Source organism: Salmo salar, chromosome 19 (assembly GCF_965601325.2).
Source record: "Salmo salar chromosome 19, fSalSal1, whole genome shotgun sequence".
Classification (NCBI taxonomy): domain Eukaryota; kingdom Metazoa; phylum Chordata; class Actinopteri; order Salmoniformes; family Salmonidae; genus Salmo; species Salmo salar.
The window spans coordinates 77408502-77430392 of NC_138309.1; the positions used below are offsets into that span (position 1 = coordinate 77408502).

General features: G+C 42.3%; 1 protein-coding gene across 2 annotated transcripts in view; it reads right to left on the minus strand.

Annotated features, from left to right (window-relative positions):
* The window catches only part of LOC106579603 (polypeptide N-acetylgalactosaminyltransferase 11), a 52356-nt gene extending 36855 nt beyond the window's left edge, over positions 1 to 15501 (minus strand). The window contains exons 1-2 of one of the 2 annotated variants that reach the window (XM_014159680.3): positions 15182 to 15501; positions 95 to 397 (exon numbers count right to left, since the gene is read on the minus strand). In XM_014159680.3, the coding sequence (XP_014015155.1) occupies positions 95 to 359 (265 nt within the window). In that variant the 5' untranslated portion in view covers positions 360 to 397; positions 15182 to 15501. Of the gene's footprint in view, positions 1 to 94; positions 398 to 12974; positions 13259 to 15181 lie in introns of those variants that run through there. The other variant, XM_014159679.3, reaches the window with a different exon arrangement.
* Between the last annotated feature and the right edge of the window lie 6390 nt (positions 15502 to 21891).

The window sequence follows — 21891 nt, forward strand, 5'->3', positions numbered from 1 at the left end:
TTTTCATGTAAACTCCTATAAAGATAAGAGTGAAATCATCTTTGACCAATGGGGGTTGTTTCAAGTTTCATGCTCTGAAGGAGGGCTCACTTACCCATCTCAGGAGAGAAATCGGTCTGCTTGTTGCCTCCTGCTCCTGCTGCAGGGACTGCCGTAATGCCATGTTCTGGCCCTCCTCCAGGGCCCTTGGAGAAACGGGGTTGGAAGTGGTGGGCCTGGGGCCCCTGGATGGGCACATACCTGAAGGTGGGCCGGCCGCCGTCTTGGCCCAGGCTGAAGTAGAGGAAGAGTAGGACGGACCAGGTCACGGAGGTGAAGAGGCAGCCATAGCAGAAATAGCGCAGTGTGACGCTACCCATGGTAGCCCTAGCATCGTCGGCGCTCCGTGCTCAGGCCCCTGTCGCGGAAACCAGAGACAATAAAGAAAGGGTCTAGATAGAAGCGTACACTTCTGCATACAAGCAGTTATGTGGTGCATTGAGTGAGCTGGAAGCTTTCAGTTCTGCAGTGCATTGAGTGAGTTCTTGAGTTTCTATGAATAGCCTGAAGGAACTAAATATCACTTGTCTTCTCTCAGGGAAGAAAACATGCACAAGTTATCCTGCTGAGGCTTTTTTGAAAAGAAAACGCTCTGTAAACACATCTATTTATAACCCACAAAACATCCAAAATAATATACGCCTTATTTCTGTTGCCCATCTCTGGCAGAAAAACAAGGAATGTCAGATATGTGAGTTTGATTATAATTACGTGCGCTTTTTGGCACTGCATTCAAACAGATAAACAAATCTTAATACAACAAAAGAACCCAGCATGGGGGAGCCATCACAGTTTCTGTCAGATGAGGACAGCAGGGCGAAAACAAGGCTAGTCCTCTCTGAAAAACACTTAGGCCTAAGCATGATTCACCGGTGACCAGATGCACACGGACGTCACAGAATGTTCCTTTGCTTTGGCACTTAGTGGCTTGTTAGTGAAAATGATCAGAGGTGAGAGAGAGAGATAGAAAGAGAGAGGCGATGAGTCATTAGAGAAGAACATTTGGGATAGAGTAAAAGAAAAAGTGCAAAGCCATTAATAGATAAATGCAGAAGTAGTGCATGTGATGAAAGGATCAGGCTAGTCCTAGTTGAAGGGGACAGACTGAGCTATGGTATGAAGCTCACACAGTGTGCCAAATGATTCAGGAAAGAAACCAAGTGCAACATTCTATATGGCAGTGGTATTCAAAGTTGGGGTCGCAACCATGAACTGCAGTGGGTACAAATTATTATATGGGACAATACACTAACGTTTTTGAGAAAGATAATTAGAAAGATTATATTTTATCGAGTAGGCCTAATTTATTGGTTTCTTTTCATTTAGAAAATGTAATGAATTTAAGGTTATTTTGATGTAAAAATCTAAATTGACAGATTTTAAGGTTGTGTCATTAGATTTAGGGTTGGGTCGTGAGAATTCATTGTGGAATAGATGGGGTCCCCAGAAATTCTGACGGGAAAAATTGGTTCCTCGCTGAAATTTTTGCAATACCACTGCATCGTGGTATACCCATGGCCAACCTAAAGGGGTGAGCAATATGGCTTGGGTGGTCTAGTGGTTAGTGCCGCCACTCACAGCCCACATGTAGCCTACACTGCCTTTTGACCAAGGCAAAGGCATTGCACATCTAACTTCTTTAAAGCATGTGCAAAAAACAAATTCTATGAAGGTGGTTCCACAGTATGAGGAAGAATCTCAATACTTTCTACTTTCGTAAATAAACAAAGGAAATTAGGTTAGTTGAAATGCACCAATGCGCTAGTATGACCTGCTGGACTAGAGCCCATTTCTGCTAACAAAAAGTCTATAGGCTAGCTAATGTCAAATGTTGATAGCTGAATTATATAAGGACAAAGGTCATTTGAATTTCACCAACAAGTGAACCATTAACCACACAAACAAAAATTGTTCACAATAATTAGGCATATAGATTTACATACTTGGCTAACTAACACAGAAACTATGGTACTCAGAAAAACAAGTCGTTAAACATCAGTGATTAGCCTAAATGTAAAACAAAATAGGTATTTTGAAGTCTCTGTTACTTGATACAAGGAAGAACCCACTCAGTTTCACACAGAGACCAGTGGCATCACCACTCCACCACAAATTCAGAGGGACAGAGCTAGGCTGGGAGAGGGAAAATAAGGGGAAAGTAAAGCCTTGTTCACATTGGCAGTTTGAAGTGACTAAAATGAAAACATTTTGCTAACCAAAAAGGACTTGTTTTTTTCAGTTGTTCTTAGACTATGATTTTGAACATACAAAGCCACTGGGAAATGTTGATGGCAGGCATTGTTGTCACCTTAGCTTGCCACATAACTTCTGAGTAATAGAAAGCACGAGCACCACCACCAATCAGCCTACAGCACTGCGTACACCCCCTTTGTTACTATGACAACTAGTTAGAGTAGCCATGTCAGTGAATGACTGCTGTCTGAACCACTGAGGTATGGGTCTGAACACACACAAATCCCATTTGGTCACATAGCCTGCTGTTTGGCCAGTCAGTATTCCAAAAGTGATTTAAGCATTAAGGCCTGCAGTGTGAACAAGGATTTAGAGAAATGGAGCTCTCTGAGACATGGTTAGAGGAGAAGTTGTCATGCTCCGGGTCCTACCCCCCTGCCCTGACTAGGAATGCCATAAAAGCCAATGAGCCCAGCAACACAAGAGCCAATGAGAAATTTGACATTTCATCAACAATTAAAACGCCAGAAGGGGAAGGTTTTACCCAGATAAGGCTGTAAACCCACATCATTATTGAATAATGATTATTGCAGGGACATCTAGGCTATGTGCAGGATAACATTTAATGTCTAAATACAGTTATCCTATATAGATTACCAGATTCTGTATTAACACAATACATTGTTCATTCATTATTACAGCGTCCTTCTCCGACACTGTCTGGCAGAGTGCACTGCAGGCATTTTTCATCTTGCAATTTTATGAATATGCATAGAGTAGCATCTCCCATATGTTTGTTTTTTATTCCATGTCAAACCACCCCATGCTTTTATAACCAAGGCAAAGGACAGAACTATTTTGTTTTTTTACGTGTTATTTCTTACATTATTAGCCCAGGAAATGTTGTGTTATTACATACAGTCGGGAAGAACTAAAAATGTTTTTAGTCCTAACCAGAAACCGTGGATAGATGGCAGCATTCGCCAAACCTGAAAGCGCGAACCATCACATTTAACAGGGCAAGGTGACTGGGAATATGGCTGAATACAAACAGTGGTTATTCCCTCCGTAAGGCAATCAAACAGGCAAAACTGCAGTATAGACAGTGGAGTTGCAATTCAACGGCTCAGACACGAGACGTACGTGGCAGGGTCTACAGACAATCATGGACTACAAAGGGAAAACCAGCCACGTCGCGGATACCGACGTCTTGCTTCCGGACAAGCTAAACACCTTCACCGCCCGCTTTGAGGATAACAGAGTCCCACCGACGCGGCACGCTACCAAAGACTGTGGGCTCCCCTTCTCCGTGGCCGACTTGATTAAGACATTTAAGCGTTAACCCTCGCAAGGCTTCTGGCCCAGATGACATCCCTAGTCGCGTGTTCAGAGCATTCGTAGACCAGCTGGCTGAAGTGCTTACAGACATATTCAATCTCTCCCTATCCCAGTCTGCTGTCCCCACATGCTTCAAGATGGCCACTATTGTTCCTGTACCCAAGAAAGCAAAGGTAATTAAACTAAATGACTTTCGCCCTGTAGCACTCACTTCTGTCATCATGAAGTGCTTTGAGAGACCAGTCAAGGATCTTATCTACCTTACCTGACACCCTAGACCCAATTCAATTTGCTTACAGCCCCAATAGATCCACAAACGATGCAATTGCCATCACACTGCGCACTGCCCTATCCCATCTGGACAAGAGGAATACCTATGTAAGAAGGCTGTTCATTGACTACAGCTCAGCATTCAACATCATAGTACCCTCCAAGCTCATCATTAAGCTCGAGGCCCTGGGTATGAACCCCACCCTGTGCAACTGGGTCCTGGACTTCCTGACGGGCCGCCCCCAGGTAGTGAAGGTAGGAAACAACACATCCACTTCACTGATCCTCAACACTGGGGCCCCAAAAGGATGCATGCTCAGCCCCTCCTGTACTCCCTGTTCACCCATGACTGCGTAGCCACGCACGCCTCCAACTCAATCATCAAGTCTGCAGACGACACAGCAGGCCTGATTACCAACAATGACGAGACAGCCTACAAGGAGGAGGTGAGGGCCCTGGGAGTGTGGTGCCAGGAAAACAACCTCTCACTCAACATCAACAAAACAAAGGAGTTGATCGTGGACTTCAGGAAACAGCAGAGGGAGCACCCCCCCCCCCCCCCCCCCCCCATCCACATCGATGGGACAGCAGTGGATAAGGTGGAAAGCGTCAAGTTCCTCGGCGTACACATCACTGTCAAACTGAAATGGGCCACCTACAGAGACAGTGTGGTGAAGAAGATCTCAGGAAGCTGAAGAAATTTGGCTTGGCACCTAAAACCCTCAATCTTTTACAGATGCACAACTGAGAGCATCCTGTCGGGCCATATCACCGCTTGGTATGCCGCAGGGCTCTCCAGAGGGTGGTGCGGTCTGCCCAACGCATCACCGGGGGCAAACTACCTGCCCTCTTGGACAACTACAGCACCCAATGTCACACGAAGGCCAAAAATATCATCAAGGACAACAACCACCCGAGCCACTGCCTGTTCACCCCGCTATCATCCAGAAGGCGAGGTAAGTACAGGTGCATCAAAGCTGGGACCGAGAGACAGAAAAACAGCTTCTATCTCAAGGCCATCAGACTGTTAAATAGCCATCACTAGCACATTAGAGGCTGCTGTCCTACATACATAGACTTGGAATCACTGGCCACTTTAATAATGGAACACTAGTCACTTTAATAATGTTTACATATTTTGCAATACTCATCTCATAAACTCAGCAAAAAAAGAAACGTCCTCTCACTGTCAACTGAGTTTATTTTTAGCAAACTTAACATGTGCAAATATTTGTATGAACATAACAAGATTCAACAACTGAGACATGAACTGAACAAGTTTCACAGACATGTGACTAACAGAAATGGAATAATGTGTCCCTGAACAAAAGGGGGGGGGGTCAAAATCAAAAGTAACAGTCAGTATCTGGTGGCCACCAGCTGCATTAAGTACTGCAGTGCATCTCCTCCTCATGGACTGCACCAGATTTGCCAGTTTTTGCTGTGAGATGTTACTCCACTCTTCCACCAAGGCACCTGCAAGTTCCCGGACATTTCTGAGGGGAATGGCCATAGCCCTCACCCTTCAATCCAACAGGTCCCAGATGTGCTCAATGGGATTGAGATCCGGGCTCTTCGCTGGCCATGGCAGAACACTGACATTCCTGTCTTGCAGGAAATCGCGCACAGAACGAGCAGTATGGCTGGTGGCATTGTCATGCTGGATGGTCATATCAGGATGGGCCTGCAGGAAGGGTACCACATGAGGGAGGAGAATGTCTTCCCTGTAACGCACAACGTTGAGATTGCCTGCAATGACAACAAGCTCAGTCCGATGATGCTGTGACACACCGCCCCAGACCATGATGGACCCTCCACCTCCAAATTGATCCCGCTCCAGAGTACAGGCCTCGGTGTAACACTCATTCCTTCGACGATAAACGCAAATCCGACCATCACACCTGGTAAGACAAAACCGCGACTCGTATGTGAAGAGCACTTTTTGCCAGTCCTGTCTGGTCCAGCGATGGTGGGTTTGTGCCCATAGGCGATGTTGTTGCCGGTGATGTCTGGTGAGGACCTGCCTTACAACAGGCCTACAAGCCCTCAGTCCAGCCTCTCTCAGCCTATTGCGGAAAGTCTGAGCACTGATGGAGGGATTGTGCGTTCCTGGTGTAACTCGGGCAGTTGTTGCCATCCTGTACCTGTCCCGCAGGTGTGATGTTCGGATGTACCGATCCTGTGCAGGTGTTGTTACACGTGGTCTGCCACTGCGAGGACGATCAGCTGTCCATCCTGTCTCCCTGTAGCGATGTCTTAGGCGTCTCACAGCATGCCTAAGGAACATTCACGCAGATGAGCAGGGACCCTGGGCATCTTTCTTTTGGTGTTTTTCCAGAGTCAGTAGAAAGGCATCTTTTTAGTGTCTTAAGTTTTCATAACTGTGACCTTAATTGCCTACCTAAGCTGTTAGTGTCATGTTCATTCATTGTTTATGGTTCATTGAACAAGCATCGGAAACAGTGTTTAAACCCTTTACAATGAAGATCTGTGATGTTATTTGGATTTTTATGAATTATCTTTGAAAGACAGGGTCCTGAAAAGGGGACGTTTCTTTTTTTGCTGAGTTTATGCATATACTGTATCCTATCCTATCATATCTTAGTCTATGCCATTCTGATATTGCTCGTCCAAATATTTATATATTCTTAATTCCATTCCATTACTTTAGATGTATGTGTATTGTTGTGAAATTGTTAGATATTACTGCACTTTGGGAGCTAGAAACACAAGCATTTCGCTACACCCGCAATAACATCTGCTAAATGTGTGTGACAAATAAAATTTGACTTGACATAGTGCCTTCAGAAAGTTTTCATACCCTTGACTTATTCCACATGGTGTTGTTACAGCCTGAATTCCAAATGGATTAGTCTTCTCACCCATCTACACACAATACCCCATAATGACAAAGTGAAAACATGTTTTTAGAAATTTTAGCAAATTTATTGACAAATAAATACAGAAATATACACCCGAGTCAATACATTGTAGAAGCACCTTTGGCAGCGATTACAGCTGTGAGTCTTTCTGGCTAAGTCTATAAGACCTTTCCAGAGCTGGATTGGGCAACATTTGCACTTTATTATTTTCAAAATTCTTCAAACTTTGTAAAATTTATTGTTGATCATTGCTAGGCAACAATTTAAGTCTTGCCATAGATTTAAGCAGATTTAAGTAAAAAATAACTCTGCCACTCAGGAACATTTACTGTCTTCTTGGTAAGCAACTCCAGTGTAGATTTGGCCTTGTGTTTTAGGTTATTGTCCTTCTGAAAGGTGAATTTACCTCCCAGTGTCTGGTGGAAAGCAGACTGAACCAGGTTTTCCTCTAGGATTTTGCCTGTGCTTAGCTCTGCTTCTTTTTTATCCAGAAAAACTCCCCAGTCCTTAACGATTACAAGCATACCCACAACATGATGCAGCCACCACTATTGCTTGAAAATATGGAGTGATACTCAGTAATGTGTTGTGTTGGATTTTCCCCAAACATAACACTTGGTATTCAGAATGAAAAGTGAATTGCTTGGCACATTTTTTTTGTAGTATTACTTTAGTGCCTTGTTGCAAACAGGATGCATGTTTTGGAATATTTGTATTCTGTACAGGCTTCCTTCTTTTCACTCTGTCAATTAGGTTAGTATCGTGGTGTAACAATACTGAACAAAAATATAAAACGCAACAATTTCAACGATTTTACAGTTACAGTTCATATAAGGAAATCAGTCAATTGAAATAAATTAGGCCCTAATCTGTGGATTTCACATGACTCGGCAGGGATTTAGCCATGGGTGGGCATAGGCCCAGCCAATCAGAACGAGTTTTACTACATACAGAAATACTCCTCAGTTTCACCAGCTGTCCAGGTTGCTTGTATCAGATGATCCCGCAGGTGAAGAAGCTGAATTGCACTCTCCCTCAACTTGAGACATCTGTGGCATTGTGTTGTGTGACAAAACTTCACATTTAAGAGTGGCCTTTTATTGTCCCCAACACAAGGTGCACCTGTGTAATGATCATGCTGCTTATTGATTGCCAAACTAATCCACCTGACAGGTGTGGCATAAGGAGAAATGCTAAGAGGGATGTAAACAAATTTGTGAGAAATAAGCTTTTTGTGCTTATGGAACATTTCTGGGATCTTTTATTTCACCTCATGAAACCAACACTTTACAGATTGCGTTTATATTTTATATGTTGTTGATCATCCACAGTGTTCTCAGAGCCATTAAAGTCTATAACTGTTTCAAAGTCACTATTGGCCTCATGGTGAAATACCTGAACTGTTTCCATCCTCTCCGGCAACTGAGTTAGGAAGGATGGCTGTATCTTTGTAGTGACTGGGTGTACTGATACACCAGACAAAGTATAATTAATAACTTCACCATGCTCAAAGGGAAATTCAATAGGTGCCCTTCTTTGTGGTTGAATCTGTGTTTGAAATTCACTGCTCGACTGAGGGACCTTACAGATAATTGTATGTGTGGGGTACAGAGATGAGGTAGTCATTCAAAAATCATGTTAAACACTGTTATTGCACAGAGTCAGTCCATGCAACGTATGCACATTATTACTCCTGAACTTATTTAGGCTTGCCATAACAACATGGTTGAGTACTTATTGACTCAAGACATTTCAGCTTTTAATTTATTTGAAATACATCATTCCATTTTGACATTATGGGGTATTGTGTGTAAGCCAGGGATAAAAAAAAAAAATCTAAATGTAATCAATATTAAATTCCTTCTGTAACTCAACAAAATGTGGAAAAAGTAAAGGGTTGTGAATACTTTCTGAAGGCACTGAACATCCAAGTCGGTTGCTGTGGTCACAGACATTGGAAACGAAGGACTGCCCTTGAGCTCTGCCAGCAGGTCAAATAACAGGACTATCAGCGGTGGCTACTGTTGTGACATTAGGCTGACTACAGTATGTCTGTGGTTAAGGGGTCCAATCTGTCCCATTAATCCATGAATGAAGAAGGGACCAGTGCCAAAAAGCTGCTAACTGTAAAAGCTAATGAGCATACATAGCCTAATGCTACATCAGGACAGTGAGGCCTAAATGCTCAATGCTTGTCGCATAGCTAGTAGGTCGTGAAAGCAAACGGAGGAAAAATGAGGCGAGTTGATCTCGACACTGTCTAAATGGAAACGGCTTAGATATTGTGTCAAAGCAGTGGTTCTCAGGACACTAACTTTCAAAATGACTCTGCTGAATTTATAACCAAAATCGATATCCATTTCAGAGGAGTTGACTGCTGAGAGGCCAGAGTTTCACGGAGAAGAAGATTGTAAATTAAAGTTGGCAGCGAGTTAATGGGATTCATCAGATGTAGCCGCCATGGTCCAGAGGGACAAAGCCGTTTTAAATTGTACCACAGAAAAGAGAACAGAGCCTTGCTAATTTAGTTCCTTTCTGGTTCCAATTTAGAAAATAGGACAAGCAGCACAAGTGCAAATATACTTTTAGTCTCTCTCGTTGGCATAGTCCTGTCCACACACACACAACACTTTCACCCGAATAGAAATTGTAAAAATATGCTGAACTGGCTCCATAAAAAAATATGAAAAGGGTAGAAAAACAGATGCCAGTGTAGTCTATGTGGTCTATAATTAGCCACCTGGAGCCTTTCTCCAGCTGAAACAGTAAAGGAGGGGGTTGTGCCATTAGGCTAATCCAAAGCTGCCATATTGCAGCAGGTATTTGGACTAGACTGGAGCTGCCTGTCACCACCCTGGACCCACAGAGCGGTAACAGCACAGTAGAGTAGACTAGAGCAAAGTTTAGTACAGTACACAGTAGAGCACACTAGAGTTGAGTACACTATAATGTACTCTACTGTTCTGTACTCTGATGTCCAAACTTGTGAAACAGACATCTATGATTGGTTCAGATTTGGTCCAGTACGGACCAACCAAATTTGGTCTTGTTTGGGGGCAGAGCTCATTAAAATAAATAGCCAGTGTGTAGAATAATACCCAAATATGCAAAGGAGGATATCACATATTTATACCTTTGCGTACCTATTTAGGATACATCACCACGAAGAGAATGCCATTCATAACCTTATGCATTTCTGTGTAGTACAGATCAGGGACCCATTTTGAAATTCTGTTACCGGGTTTAAATTCACTTCACTTACTATAGTTCAATAACCAAAATATTTTTTTTTCAATGTCAGTGTGTATTGTCATAGCTGACACCCCATTTTTTTTCTGCAGACATCGTTGAATCTTAATTCAGAGCAAATGTTTTTAACTGTTTTCTTAAAAAAACAGATGGAGATTTTAAAGAAATTTTGTTACCAAACTTTGCATCTTCACAGTTCTTCCAGTAAATGTGTTTTAGTAAATTGTTCAGTGTAAATTGTTAAAAGTAGTATTTGTGCATAGAGTTGTATGGTTTGTTCAACTTTGAAATCAATGGGGGTTTTTTTGCAAACATTTTAAGTGTAAAATCTGAGTTACTGTGGAATTTCCCTTATTGTACAATATTTGAATCACTAGCCCAACTATGGGTTTAGTGCCTGTTGGACATGATCCTCGATTGCAGGCCGTTTCTTCCTAATGACACCTGGGCATGGGGCACTTGTCTCTCAATAAAAAAAAAATATTTTAGCTGGCCGGTGCGCCACTCAATTGATGAAAAAAACAACTGGAGATGCACTGCGCCTTGCTTCTAAAGCTGCCTGATCTCAGCTGACAGTGTATGTCAGATTTCCCAGCCAAAACAGACTGTCACTGATCGCCAGCTTAAAATTGATGCACTAAAACGCAGTCATTGAAATTCTGCCAAAGCTCCATTTAATGTCAAGCTACTGTTCAACTCTGATATCATCTGCAAGGTTTATAGCAGCAGCAGGCACAAACACAACATAAGATGAAAACTGACAAAGATGTCGCCTTCATTGAGTTTCAATTGCAGAGGTATATAAAGATGGCGGCCTCCATGAGCTTACGACAAATTCCGTGTTTTGCTAAGTTGGCCATATTGTACATTGCTAATGACCATTAAAAAAAAAAAAAAAAGAGTAACAGAGAGCAGAGTATACACGATCCCAATGTTAGCTTCAAGATGCCAGCAATTTCAAAAAACCAAAAAGTAGATTGTGCTGATTTATTGGCACATTGAACCATATCGCGGGCCATAGTTTAACAACTCAGTGGATAGTGCTAAAAACAATGGTGTCATCCAATGTTCCCTCGAAGCTGCGCCTCCCCCGGGACTGCAGCGCAGAAGAAATATCAGTGCGCGCAGAGAAGCACGAGATTGAACTTCCCTGAACTTCACTCAACTTTCTAGAGTTTTACCCATTAGTTAACGCCATCAACGTTTCCCTTTACGGTGGGAATTGTGAATGAATCAAATCGGAATATTTGCCACTTTTAATGCAACATACCGAAACAAAACCATAACCAATCAGAGCTGCAGTGGGCCATTGCCATATATGGATCTGTGCCATTCACTTTGAACTGGACTGCTTTTAAAACATCAGGGTCGTGGGTAGATGCGATTGTTTTTAGATTATTATTATTTTCTTTAAATGTATTTAACTAGGCAAGTCAGTTAAGAACATGTTCTTATTTACAATGATGATCACTTCCGTGTCTGAAGGACAAGTGTATTAACAGGTCAATGTCAAGCTCTGGATGTTTCATGGAATGTACACCTACATTGAACACCACACATTAGCTGCTACAGTAGGCTGTTAGAAATGACAGAACCGCTATTTCCATGTTAAAATGTTATGGATGCATTTTCTCCATTGTTTTTGATGGTAGGCTACTCCAACTTAAAGCGAATACAGCATCAGTGCTCATAGTAAACGTGCGCCGGAAGTTGCACCAAATCAAAAGATCTAGACCAGGATCACACCCAACCAGTGAAAGCTCAACAGTGCCCATGCCATCTGGTATATTTTTCTGCATTGTATTTTGCATTATGATTAGGGCTGTCAAACAATTCACATTTTTAAATCAAGTTAATCGCAGGATGTGTTATGATTAACAACAAATTTAGATTTTGTTCAAATTGAGCTGTAATTTAAGATTTTTAGAAAGTAATCACAGTGATGCAGTATAGCCAGAGCTAGTCTGATTAATCAGGCTGTAATACACAATTAACTAGTATATATACAGCCTGAAACTAATGGCTGCAAAATCGTGTACATGTTCCTTACAAGCCAGAATGTTGAATAAAATTACATTTAAACTGCAGGCAACTGGTTCGGTTCAATAAAAATATTCACACCAAAAGGTGTTGATTGTTTTCCCATCTTCCCCTGCTTCAGAATATACCATTTCCATGGCATGCTTTGTTCAATAGCTATCGAGGAGAGAAAACTAAATATACCATATAAAACTCTCAATAGCTTTTGAACCAAGCATGCCATGACAATGAAAATGGTATATTCTGAAACAGGGGAAGATGGAAAGCAATCGAGATTTTTTTTTATTACTTTTTTTGTGTGCAATTCACACATAAAAGGTGTCGATTGTTCTCCTCCCCTGGTTTAGAATAAACAAGTCATGTTAATTTTACAAAAGCTGTATCCCTTCTAACCATGACACAATTTCATGCTACTGTTACTGACGAGCGAAAACCGAATATCCAATGTAAAATTACTTTACCTAGGTGTCCAACCGAAGCATTTACACCGAGTGTACAAAACATTAAAAAACCCTTCCTAATGTTGCGTTAGTAATGTTTTGCCTTCAGAACAGCCTCAATACCGGCTCTAAAAAAATACTTTCCTGTGGATATTTTGTCTCAAATTTCGAACAGGTTAAGGACGTTAGCTATAACGTTAGCTAGCTAGCTACTTAACTGATCGGCAAACTTCTAACTGTTAACGTTAGTTGTTAGCTACGTTAGCGTTCAATGCAAAATAAAAGACACGCACGCTAGTTACTGAAACTTTGCTTTAACTAACACGTGAGTTGACATGTATTGGTCGCTCTTTCGTTTCAGTCTGTGATCACACTAGCTAATAAAACAACAAGCAGCTAACAGTAGCTAGTTAAAATCATCAATACAAACATTCTTTGTTAGCGCGAGCCCTGACATCGCCAATGAGGATCGAGACTCGAGCCATGCCAACATTTCTGAAAATAAAGTGTCACGTAAACTTACGATGCACTTGCTTCATTGACATCCCAATTTGTCTATGCTGGTATTGCAAATTCCGTTGGTTAGGTACTGCGTCAACACCCAAGTCATACCTCCCCACCGCGGTCAGTACACAACAAACACCCCCGTGATACAAAAAACTACATCCCATCCAAATCCGTTTCTAGCTGCTTGGCCATTCTCTTTGGTTTAAAACAACCCAATGCACCATGTAAATAGCTATAGCTAACGCTAGCAACCTAGCTACTCTTTTCTGAGTTTGGTCAGAGACATTAGAAAAGGAGAAGATAACAATACCAGCGGGAAATGACTTGAAATACGTAAACGCTCCGCCCAGCAGACTATCGACCAATCGCGGTTGTCATGGTGCGTTAGGCGTTTGCAAAAGCTAATCGTCAAACAATCCCTTACAAAGGTGAGGGAATGAGTCGAGAAACCTGCCTATTTTCCTCAAAAGTACGTAATATCACGATTTCAAAGCTATACGATATTACAGAGAACAAGTTAGTTATCCCACATCTCTGAACATATGTGTAATGTTGTTCTTCTTGTTCACGTGATTCATGCTAATGTTTTATTTTTTTGTTAGCGCCAAATTGACTACCATTCACTCCGTGAAGGAGGGATCGCCTTGTCCCATAATCACCCAGAATGCACCTTGCGGCACATTGTCGACGCATGGGCAACGTACACAATAGGCTTTAATAAGATTCCCTTTGAGTTCTCCATCTCCTCAAAAGTATCTCTGGCTTGGTTCTCCTACAGTGCAGTCGCTGTGCGGTGTAGGAGTTGATAATGCTGGATTACCCAATCAAATATGACTGATTCCCACAGTTCAGAGCAATCGAAACTCGAAAATGCCTGCAGTCGACGCAGCATAGCATTAGTGGAAACCAAAACAAGAGGGACCTACCTAAATTTGTCAAATAGAAACTATATTTTGCAACAGACAATCTATTTATACACTAGAATACAGACAGGGAGCGCGGTTTTGAAGCCACTGCGCCTCCATCTTGGCACTCCCCACCGTTGTAAAACATATTTTGAAAGCTATAGAAATTCATATATTAATGTCTACATTTGTTTTTGCAGAGTTTATTCTATCAAAGACACCTTAATGCAGGGATGGGCAATTGGCAGCCTGTGGCCAACAACATTTCACTTAGGGGGCTCTGACTGCATTGTGGGTATGGATGTGGGTACACAAACCCACAAGCACTGTAGCCCCATCATGATGAGTTCAGATTTTTTGTGGCCCCCACCCCCATACACCCCCATACAAATCCCTGCCTTAAAGTGGCAAAACTGAACTTTTTGGGCGACCCGGGTGAAAATCACATAGAAATGTGAGTTATAAATCTATCAATCTACTTGAAAGCAAGTCTAAGAAGCAGTAGATCTGTTCTATGTGCGCTCTTTCTATGCTTCCAGTTCTTAAGTTTTGTTTTTGCACTTTTTACTTTCGGTTTTGTACACCAACTTCAAACAGCAGAAATAACAATATTTTTGGTTATGGAAAATATACTTCACAGCAGTTTAGATGGTACAATGATTCTATACATTATACTATTTTGCTTTGTCACATAAACTGAAATTAGGCAAACTATTAGAGTAAAAACAACACAAATGTGTTGTGTCATTGGAGCAAGTGTCGTTTGTTTGGGGTGTGATAGCCAGAATTGTTTCATCCTGAGCTCTGCAGTAAGTCTTTACCTACACATTCTGAAATTGCATTTTTGAATCCCCGAGCTTTATAATTTGAATGTGATACAAAACGAGGCAACGGTGTGCTTTTGGACCATGCGGACGCCTCCGAGCAGCGGGTAGGCTGTTTGGAGTGTTTATCCGACTGGATAAAAATATATATATATATATTATGTCCCCCCCACTTCTAAAACCACAGTTGCGCCCCTGCCATTATCCCAACTGACAAATCGAGAAGATTTAAATACTGATAGTCTTTAGTTAAACTGCATTTTTCGTCCTCATGCATAATCCAACCCATTGGATTATGGATTCCACAACAATTGGTAGCTTTTGAAGTAAGATGGCGCCGGAGAAGATGGCAGATGTTTTACATGCCCCCAGCCGATTGTTTTTTTGTTTGCTTATTTGCCTTGTTTGTAAATTATTTTTTTTACTTATTTTGTACATAATGTTGCTGTTATGTCCTAAAATAACTTCTAGACATCAGGACTGAGATTACTTACCACGGACTAGCAGAATCCTTTTTTTCCTTTCACGACTCTGACGAGCGCAACGCGAAGAATACGCTACTTCCTCAGGAACAGGCCCCGATCCCCGTGATCTGCGTGAAGAGAAGGCGGAGAAAGAGGGGCCGAAGGTCCGGCTGCCTTCTGAGAATTTGCAGGCGATCGAATAAACCCCCACTTCCCTCCATTGTGCTAGCAAATGTGCAATCTTTGGACAATAAAATCGACGAGTTACGCAGAAGATTAAACTACCAACAGGACATTAAAAACTGTAACATCTTATTCTTCACGTAGTCGTGGCTGAATGACGACAACATCAACATACAGCTGGCTGGTTATACGATGTACCGGCAGGATAGAACAGCGGCGTCTGGTAAGACAAGGGGCGGCGGTCTATGTATTTTTGTAAACAACAGCTGGTGCACGATATCTAAGGAAGTCTCGGGCTATTGTTCGCCTGAGGTAGAGTTTCTCATGATAAGCTGTAGACCCCTCTACCTACCGAGAGAGTTTTCATCTGTATTCTTTTCATCTGAGTTTTCAGCTGTTTATATACCACCACAGTCAGAAGCTGGCACTAAGACAGCATTGAATGAGCTGTACCAGAGGAAAAAGAACTCTGGACCACCTATACTCCACACACAGCGATGCATAGAAAGCTCTCCCTCACCCTCCATTTGGCAAATCTGACCATAATTCTATCCTCCTGATTCCTGCGTACTAGGAAAAATTAAAGCAGGAAGCACCAGTGACTAGATCAATAAAAAGTGTAGTCAGATGAAGCAGATGCTAAGCTTCAGTAATGTTTTGCTAGCACAGACTGGAATATGTTCCGGGATTCCTCCGATGGCATTGAGGAGTACACCACGTCGTCCCCACAGTGACCGTATGCACATACCCCAACCAGAAGCCATGGATTACAGGCAGCATCTGAGCTAAAGGCTAAAGCTGCCGCTTTCAAGGAGCGGAACTCTAACCCGGAAGCTTATAAGAAATCCTGCTATGCCCTCCGACGACCCATCAAACAGGCAAAGCGTCAATACAGGACTAAGATTGAATCGTACTACACCGGCTCTGATGCTCGTTAGATGTGGCAGGGCTTGCAAACCATTTCAAACTACAAGGGGAAGTAAAGCCGAGAGCTGCCCAGTGACACAAGCCTACCAGATGAGCTAAACTACTTCTATGCTCGCTTCGGGGCAAATAACACTGAAACAGCACCACCTGTTCCGGAAGACTGTGTGATCACGCTCTCCACAGCTGATGTGAGTAAGACCTTTAAACAGGTCAACATTCACAAGGCCGCAGGGCCAGACATATTACTAGGACATGTACTGCGAGCATGCGCTGACCAACTGGCAAGTGTCTTCACTGACATTTTCAACCTCTCCCTGTCTGAGTCTGTAATACCAACATGTTTTAAACAGACCACCATAGTCACTGTGCCCAAGAACACTAAGGTAACCTGCCTAAACGACTACTGACCGGTAGCACTCACGTCTGTAGCCATGAAGTGCATTGAAAGGCTGGTCATGGCTCACATCAACACCATCATCCCAGAAACCCTAGACCCACTCCAATTTGCATACCGACCCAACAGATCCACAGATGATGCAATCTCCATTGCACTCCACACTGCCCTTTCCCACCTGGACAAAAGGAACACCTATGTGAGAATACCAGTAATTGACTATAGCTCAGCATTCAACACCATAGTGCCCTCAAAGCTCATCAATAAGATAAGGACCCTGGGACTAAACACCTCTCTCTGCGACTAGATTCTCGACTTCCAGACGGGCCGCCCCCAGGTGGTAAGGGTAGGTAACAACACATCTGCCACGCTGAGCCTCAACACAGGGGCCCCTCAGGGGTGCGTGCTCAGTCCCCTCCTGTACTCCTTGTTCACTCATGACTGCACAGCCAGGCACGACTCCAACCCCATCATTACATTTGCCGATAACACAACAGTGGTAGGCCTGATCACCGACAATGATGAGATAGCCTATAGGGAGGAGATCAGAGACCTGGCCATGTGGGTCAGGTCAACAACCTCTCCCTCAACATGATCAAGATAAAGGAGATGATTGTGAACTACAGGAAAAAGAGGACCGAGCACGCCCCCATTCTCATCGACGGGGCTGTAGTGGAGAAGGTTGAGAGCTTCAAGTTCCTTGGTGTCCACATCACCAACAAACTAACATGGTCCAAGCACACCAGGACAGTCGTGAAGAGGGCACAACAAAACATATTCCCCCTCAGGACACTGAAAAGATTTGGCATGGGTCCTCAGATCCTCAAAAGGTTCTACAGCTGCACCATCGAGAGCATCCTGACTGGTTGCATCACTGCCTGTTATGGCAACTGCTCGGCCTCTGACCGCAAGGCACTACAGAGGGTAGTGCGAACGGTCCAGTACCGCACTGGGGACAAGCTTCCTGCCATGCAGGACCTCTATACCAGGCGGTGTCAGAGGAAGGCCCTAAAAATGGTCAAAGACTCCAGCCACTCTAGTCATAGACTGTTCTCTCTGCTACCGCATGGCAAGCGGTACCAGAGCGCTGTTTAGAAGCCAAGAGGCTTCTAAACAGCTTCTACCCCCAAGCCATAAGACTCCTGAACATCTAGTCAAATGGCTACCCAGACTATTTGCAGTGCCCCCCCATCCCTCTACCTACATGTACATACTACCTCAAATAACCGGTGCCCCCTCACATTGACTCTGTATCGGTACCCCCCGTATATAGTCTCGCTATTGTTATTTCACTGCTGCTCTTTAATTACTTGTTACTTTTATCTCTTAATCTTATCTGTATTTTTTGAAACTGCATTGTTGGTTAGGGCCTCGTAAGTAAGCATTTCATTGTAAGGTGTAATACCTGTTGTATTCGGCACATGTGACTAATACAATTTGATTCTATTTTTTTATTTGATTTTTGGAAACCTTGAACACTGAACTTCATTATTATTTTAAAAGCTGGGTACGGCCCCTTGGAGTCTTGAGAGTTATAGGCACTTGGTGTAGATCTGAAAGCATGGACAGGTATTAGCCATATGATGATAGTAGCTCCAATTTGCCCTCAGATAGGATAGATGGACATACCCAGCCATCACCATTGTCTTAAAACGTCTTGAGATGTCATGAGACATGCATTTGAGACTTCTCAAGACACGTCTCAAGATGTCTTAAGACATTAAATGCCATGTCTTGAGACATTTTATGTGTGTCTTCAAGACATGTCTCAGATATTAATGTAAAATAGTGCTATCTCTTGAGATATTTTATTTCGGTATGTTTAACATTTTAACTTCATGGAACATTCTTTAGTCAACTGACACTTGATGCAAGACTCAAAAACAACATTCGGTCAAACCTGTAGGATTTAGCGACAAACTGTTTTTTTCGAGTTGAGGTAAGCAAGCAAAGCATTTTAATATGTAGCCTAATGTATGTTATCCAAAACTATATTTAGTCAATATGAAGAAATACTGTATGTTAATGACATTTTGTTTTAGCAATAACAAATGAGATATTATGCTGACTCTGGTGAGCTAGCTAGCTAACAACTGTCAGTAGCTAGTAACGTTTAAAACAATGATATAGTTCAATCTCTAAATGCCTGTTGTTACTTTTTTTCAGTTGTCAATGGGTATTTCCATTGAAAATGACCCATAATCACCAACATGTGATGTTCATAGGAGCATGTTAAATTTAATCGATGTGATTTGTCTATAAGAATTTTGAGTTGATTGCTGTTAAATCACAAATCACTTTAGGTAAACTATGCACTATCAGCAGTGGCGACCTGTCATTCACGGCAGGTGGTGCAGAAAAAATAGCAAAAAAAATTAATTAAAATAATTTTGTTGTTGCCTGTTTTACACGTTATTTTGCATTAATACGTGTCACATATCAGTTTGCAAACAATGTAAAAAAAAAAGAAGATTGAGTTAATAATGCAGCATACAAACATTCTCTTTTTTGCTTTCTTGAGTAAGGCAGCTCCAAAATGCAGGTGTTTCAGCCTAGCTCAGTGCTTTCTGTGGTGTTGGGGCAGCCAGGGGAATATACGGAGCGTAGGGGTTGATAATGTTCTCTAGTTGCGCCGTGATTGGCTCAGTGTTCTGTCACTCATGGGGACACAACTTCACCGCAAAATCTACGGGGAGAGCTCGAAAATTCAAGCCCCTTGGGTGCTGCCATAGAGTTTCATTGGCCATCCAAGAAGGCTCAAGGTCATTGGCCACAGATAAAAGGACGTCAAATCACGTTATATCTACCGTAGCTTTGATTGAACTGATCATGTCAAAATCATACTTTCAAAATCTTAGCTAGCAAGCTAGACAAGCAGTCATCATCATGAATCACGTCGACAATCTACTGGCAAATCCTTTTCAATCCTTGTCATATGAGGAGAAATTATAGGTAAAACGAATCGCTGCTCATCGGCAATTGGACGTAATTAAACAACCAGTTGGAAATCGGAAATTCAACAATGATTCAACAACAACTGCTATTCAGTGGAGTGGGTGTGTGGTCCAAGTCTGGGTTTAAGGGTCTCTTTTCCAAACTTAAAAGGATAAACATTCATGCTGTCAATCCAGCATGACTTCTACCACATTCAAAACAACTGGAAACTCGGAACTGGGAAATCTCAGACTTCAGTGAGTTAAAGACAACTGTGAACTCTGAAAAAACGAGCTCCGACTGGGAAATATGTTTTTAGCGGTCATCCAACTCGGAATTCCAAATCGGGAACTGAGGCCTCTTTCTAGAGCTCTGACCTGAAGATCACTGACGTCATGATTCAACCTTGTTTTTTTTCAGAGTTCCTAGTTGTCTTGAAAGCACCCCAAATCCAGAGAATACCAGACTTTGATGACAAAGTTTGATGACAAAATTTGCCCACGAAAGCAGGCTGCGCCACCTTCCTGTTCAAGTGAGCACAGCACAACAAGGAGAGTCCAAAAATGTCTTGTATGTTGCTGCATAAATGATGTAATATGCCAGAGAGATATGTATACTGTAACTAAGAAAGTAATACTAAGTGTATGTTGTGTAGTAAGCTGTTAGCTGTTGGTGGTACACATGTAGCCTATAGCCTATTTTAGAGAAATGTCCTCATCGAATATTTTGAAGAGCTTTCATTGTCTTTTTCGAGATTTTTTTTTGAAATTACGCATTGCCTCTTATCTGCTCGTCGTCCCCTTATGCCATAGTTTGTACATCTAAATTGTCAGTGGAAACCACATTTGTTTAAGCAAGTCAGCTATATCAGCAATATTTTTAAAAGGCAATAAATTAGGCTGAATGAACTGTTTCGCTGCCAGACAAGGCTCTGCTGATAGCAAGCCAACACCTCCTTTGGCCGCCTTTCCTTCCAGTTCTCTGCTGCCATTGACTGGAACGAATTTCAAAAATCACTGAAGTTGGACTTATATCTCCCTCACTAACTTTAAGCGTCAGCTGTCAGAGCAGCTTACCGATCACTGCAGCTGTACACAGCCCATCTGTAAATAGCCTTTCCAACCAACTACCTACCTCATCCCCATATTTGTTTTGGTTTTTCTGCTCTTTTGCACACCAGTATTTCTACTTGCACATCCTCATTTGCACATATATCACTCCAGTGTAAATTGCTAAATTGTAATTACTTCACCACTATTGGCCTATTTATTGCCTTACCTCCTTACTGCATTTGCACACACTGTATACAGATTTTTCTATTGTGTTATTGACAATATCCCATGTGTAACTCTGTGTTGTTTGTGTTGCACTGCTTTGCTTTATCTTGGCCAGGTTGCAGTTGTAAATGAGAACTTCTTCTCAACTGGCCTACCTGGTTAAATAAAGGTGAAATGAAAATAAAAAGGTGTAGCAGTGGTAAGGATTCACTCCATGGTGCTGAAAAGAATACTCTGCTTTTGGGACAGCTTTATGTAGGCCATAACAGTTTGTGGGCACCGTTTGACACCGTTACAGTGCAATTAATGTATTGTTTAGTGTTGTGTAGTGGCTTTGCTGGCATACATCTAAACAATTTTGGGGGGAGTTTGCCCAACCAATATTTGCATGCTAAAATCAGTGAATTAAACAATGGCTGGATCTCAAAAGTATAAACTCTTACATTTATTTTTCTACTACATCATACATTTATTTTTCTACTACATCATTCTGACAAAAGATAAAAGTTAAATCAATTCCCGCTCTTTTCTATTCATAAATTGAGTTTCAGTTTTCAAACAGGCCTATCCAGCCAGACAATGTTCAGATGAGGAAGAGGTTAGGAGAGGAAGCCACTCTAATATTCGATTAAGGCAGCCCCCCCTCCCGCACCTCTCTGATTCAGAGTGGTTGGGTTAAATGCGGAAGACACATTTCAGTTGAAGGCATTCAGTTGTGTAACTGACTAGGTACCTCCCTTTCCCTTACTATTGATGCTGCTGCCACAAAGTAAACACAGCCATATGACAATTCGGAGCTGCGCGCAAAGTTTGACGCACCCTCTAGTCTTGTAAGTGTCCCACCACAAGCCCGAGCTGGTATTTACCAGTAGTCAGCCAACCTGCATGCATGTATACTTGCCTTCTCCATTGTGAAGTGTGAACCCATCAAATCCTCTCTGGGAACGTACTGTATGTGCAGCGTGAATCCGCATTTGCATTATCATACGAGCTTCCTTGTGTTTCAATTTCGGATTTACTGAAAC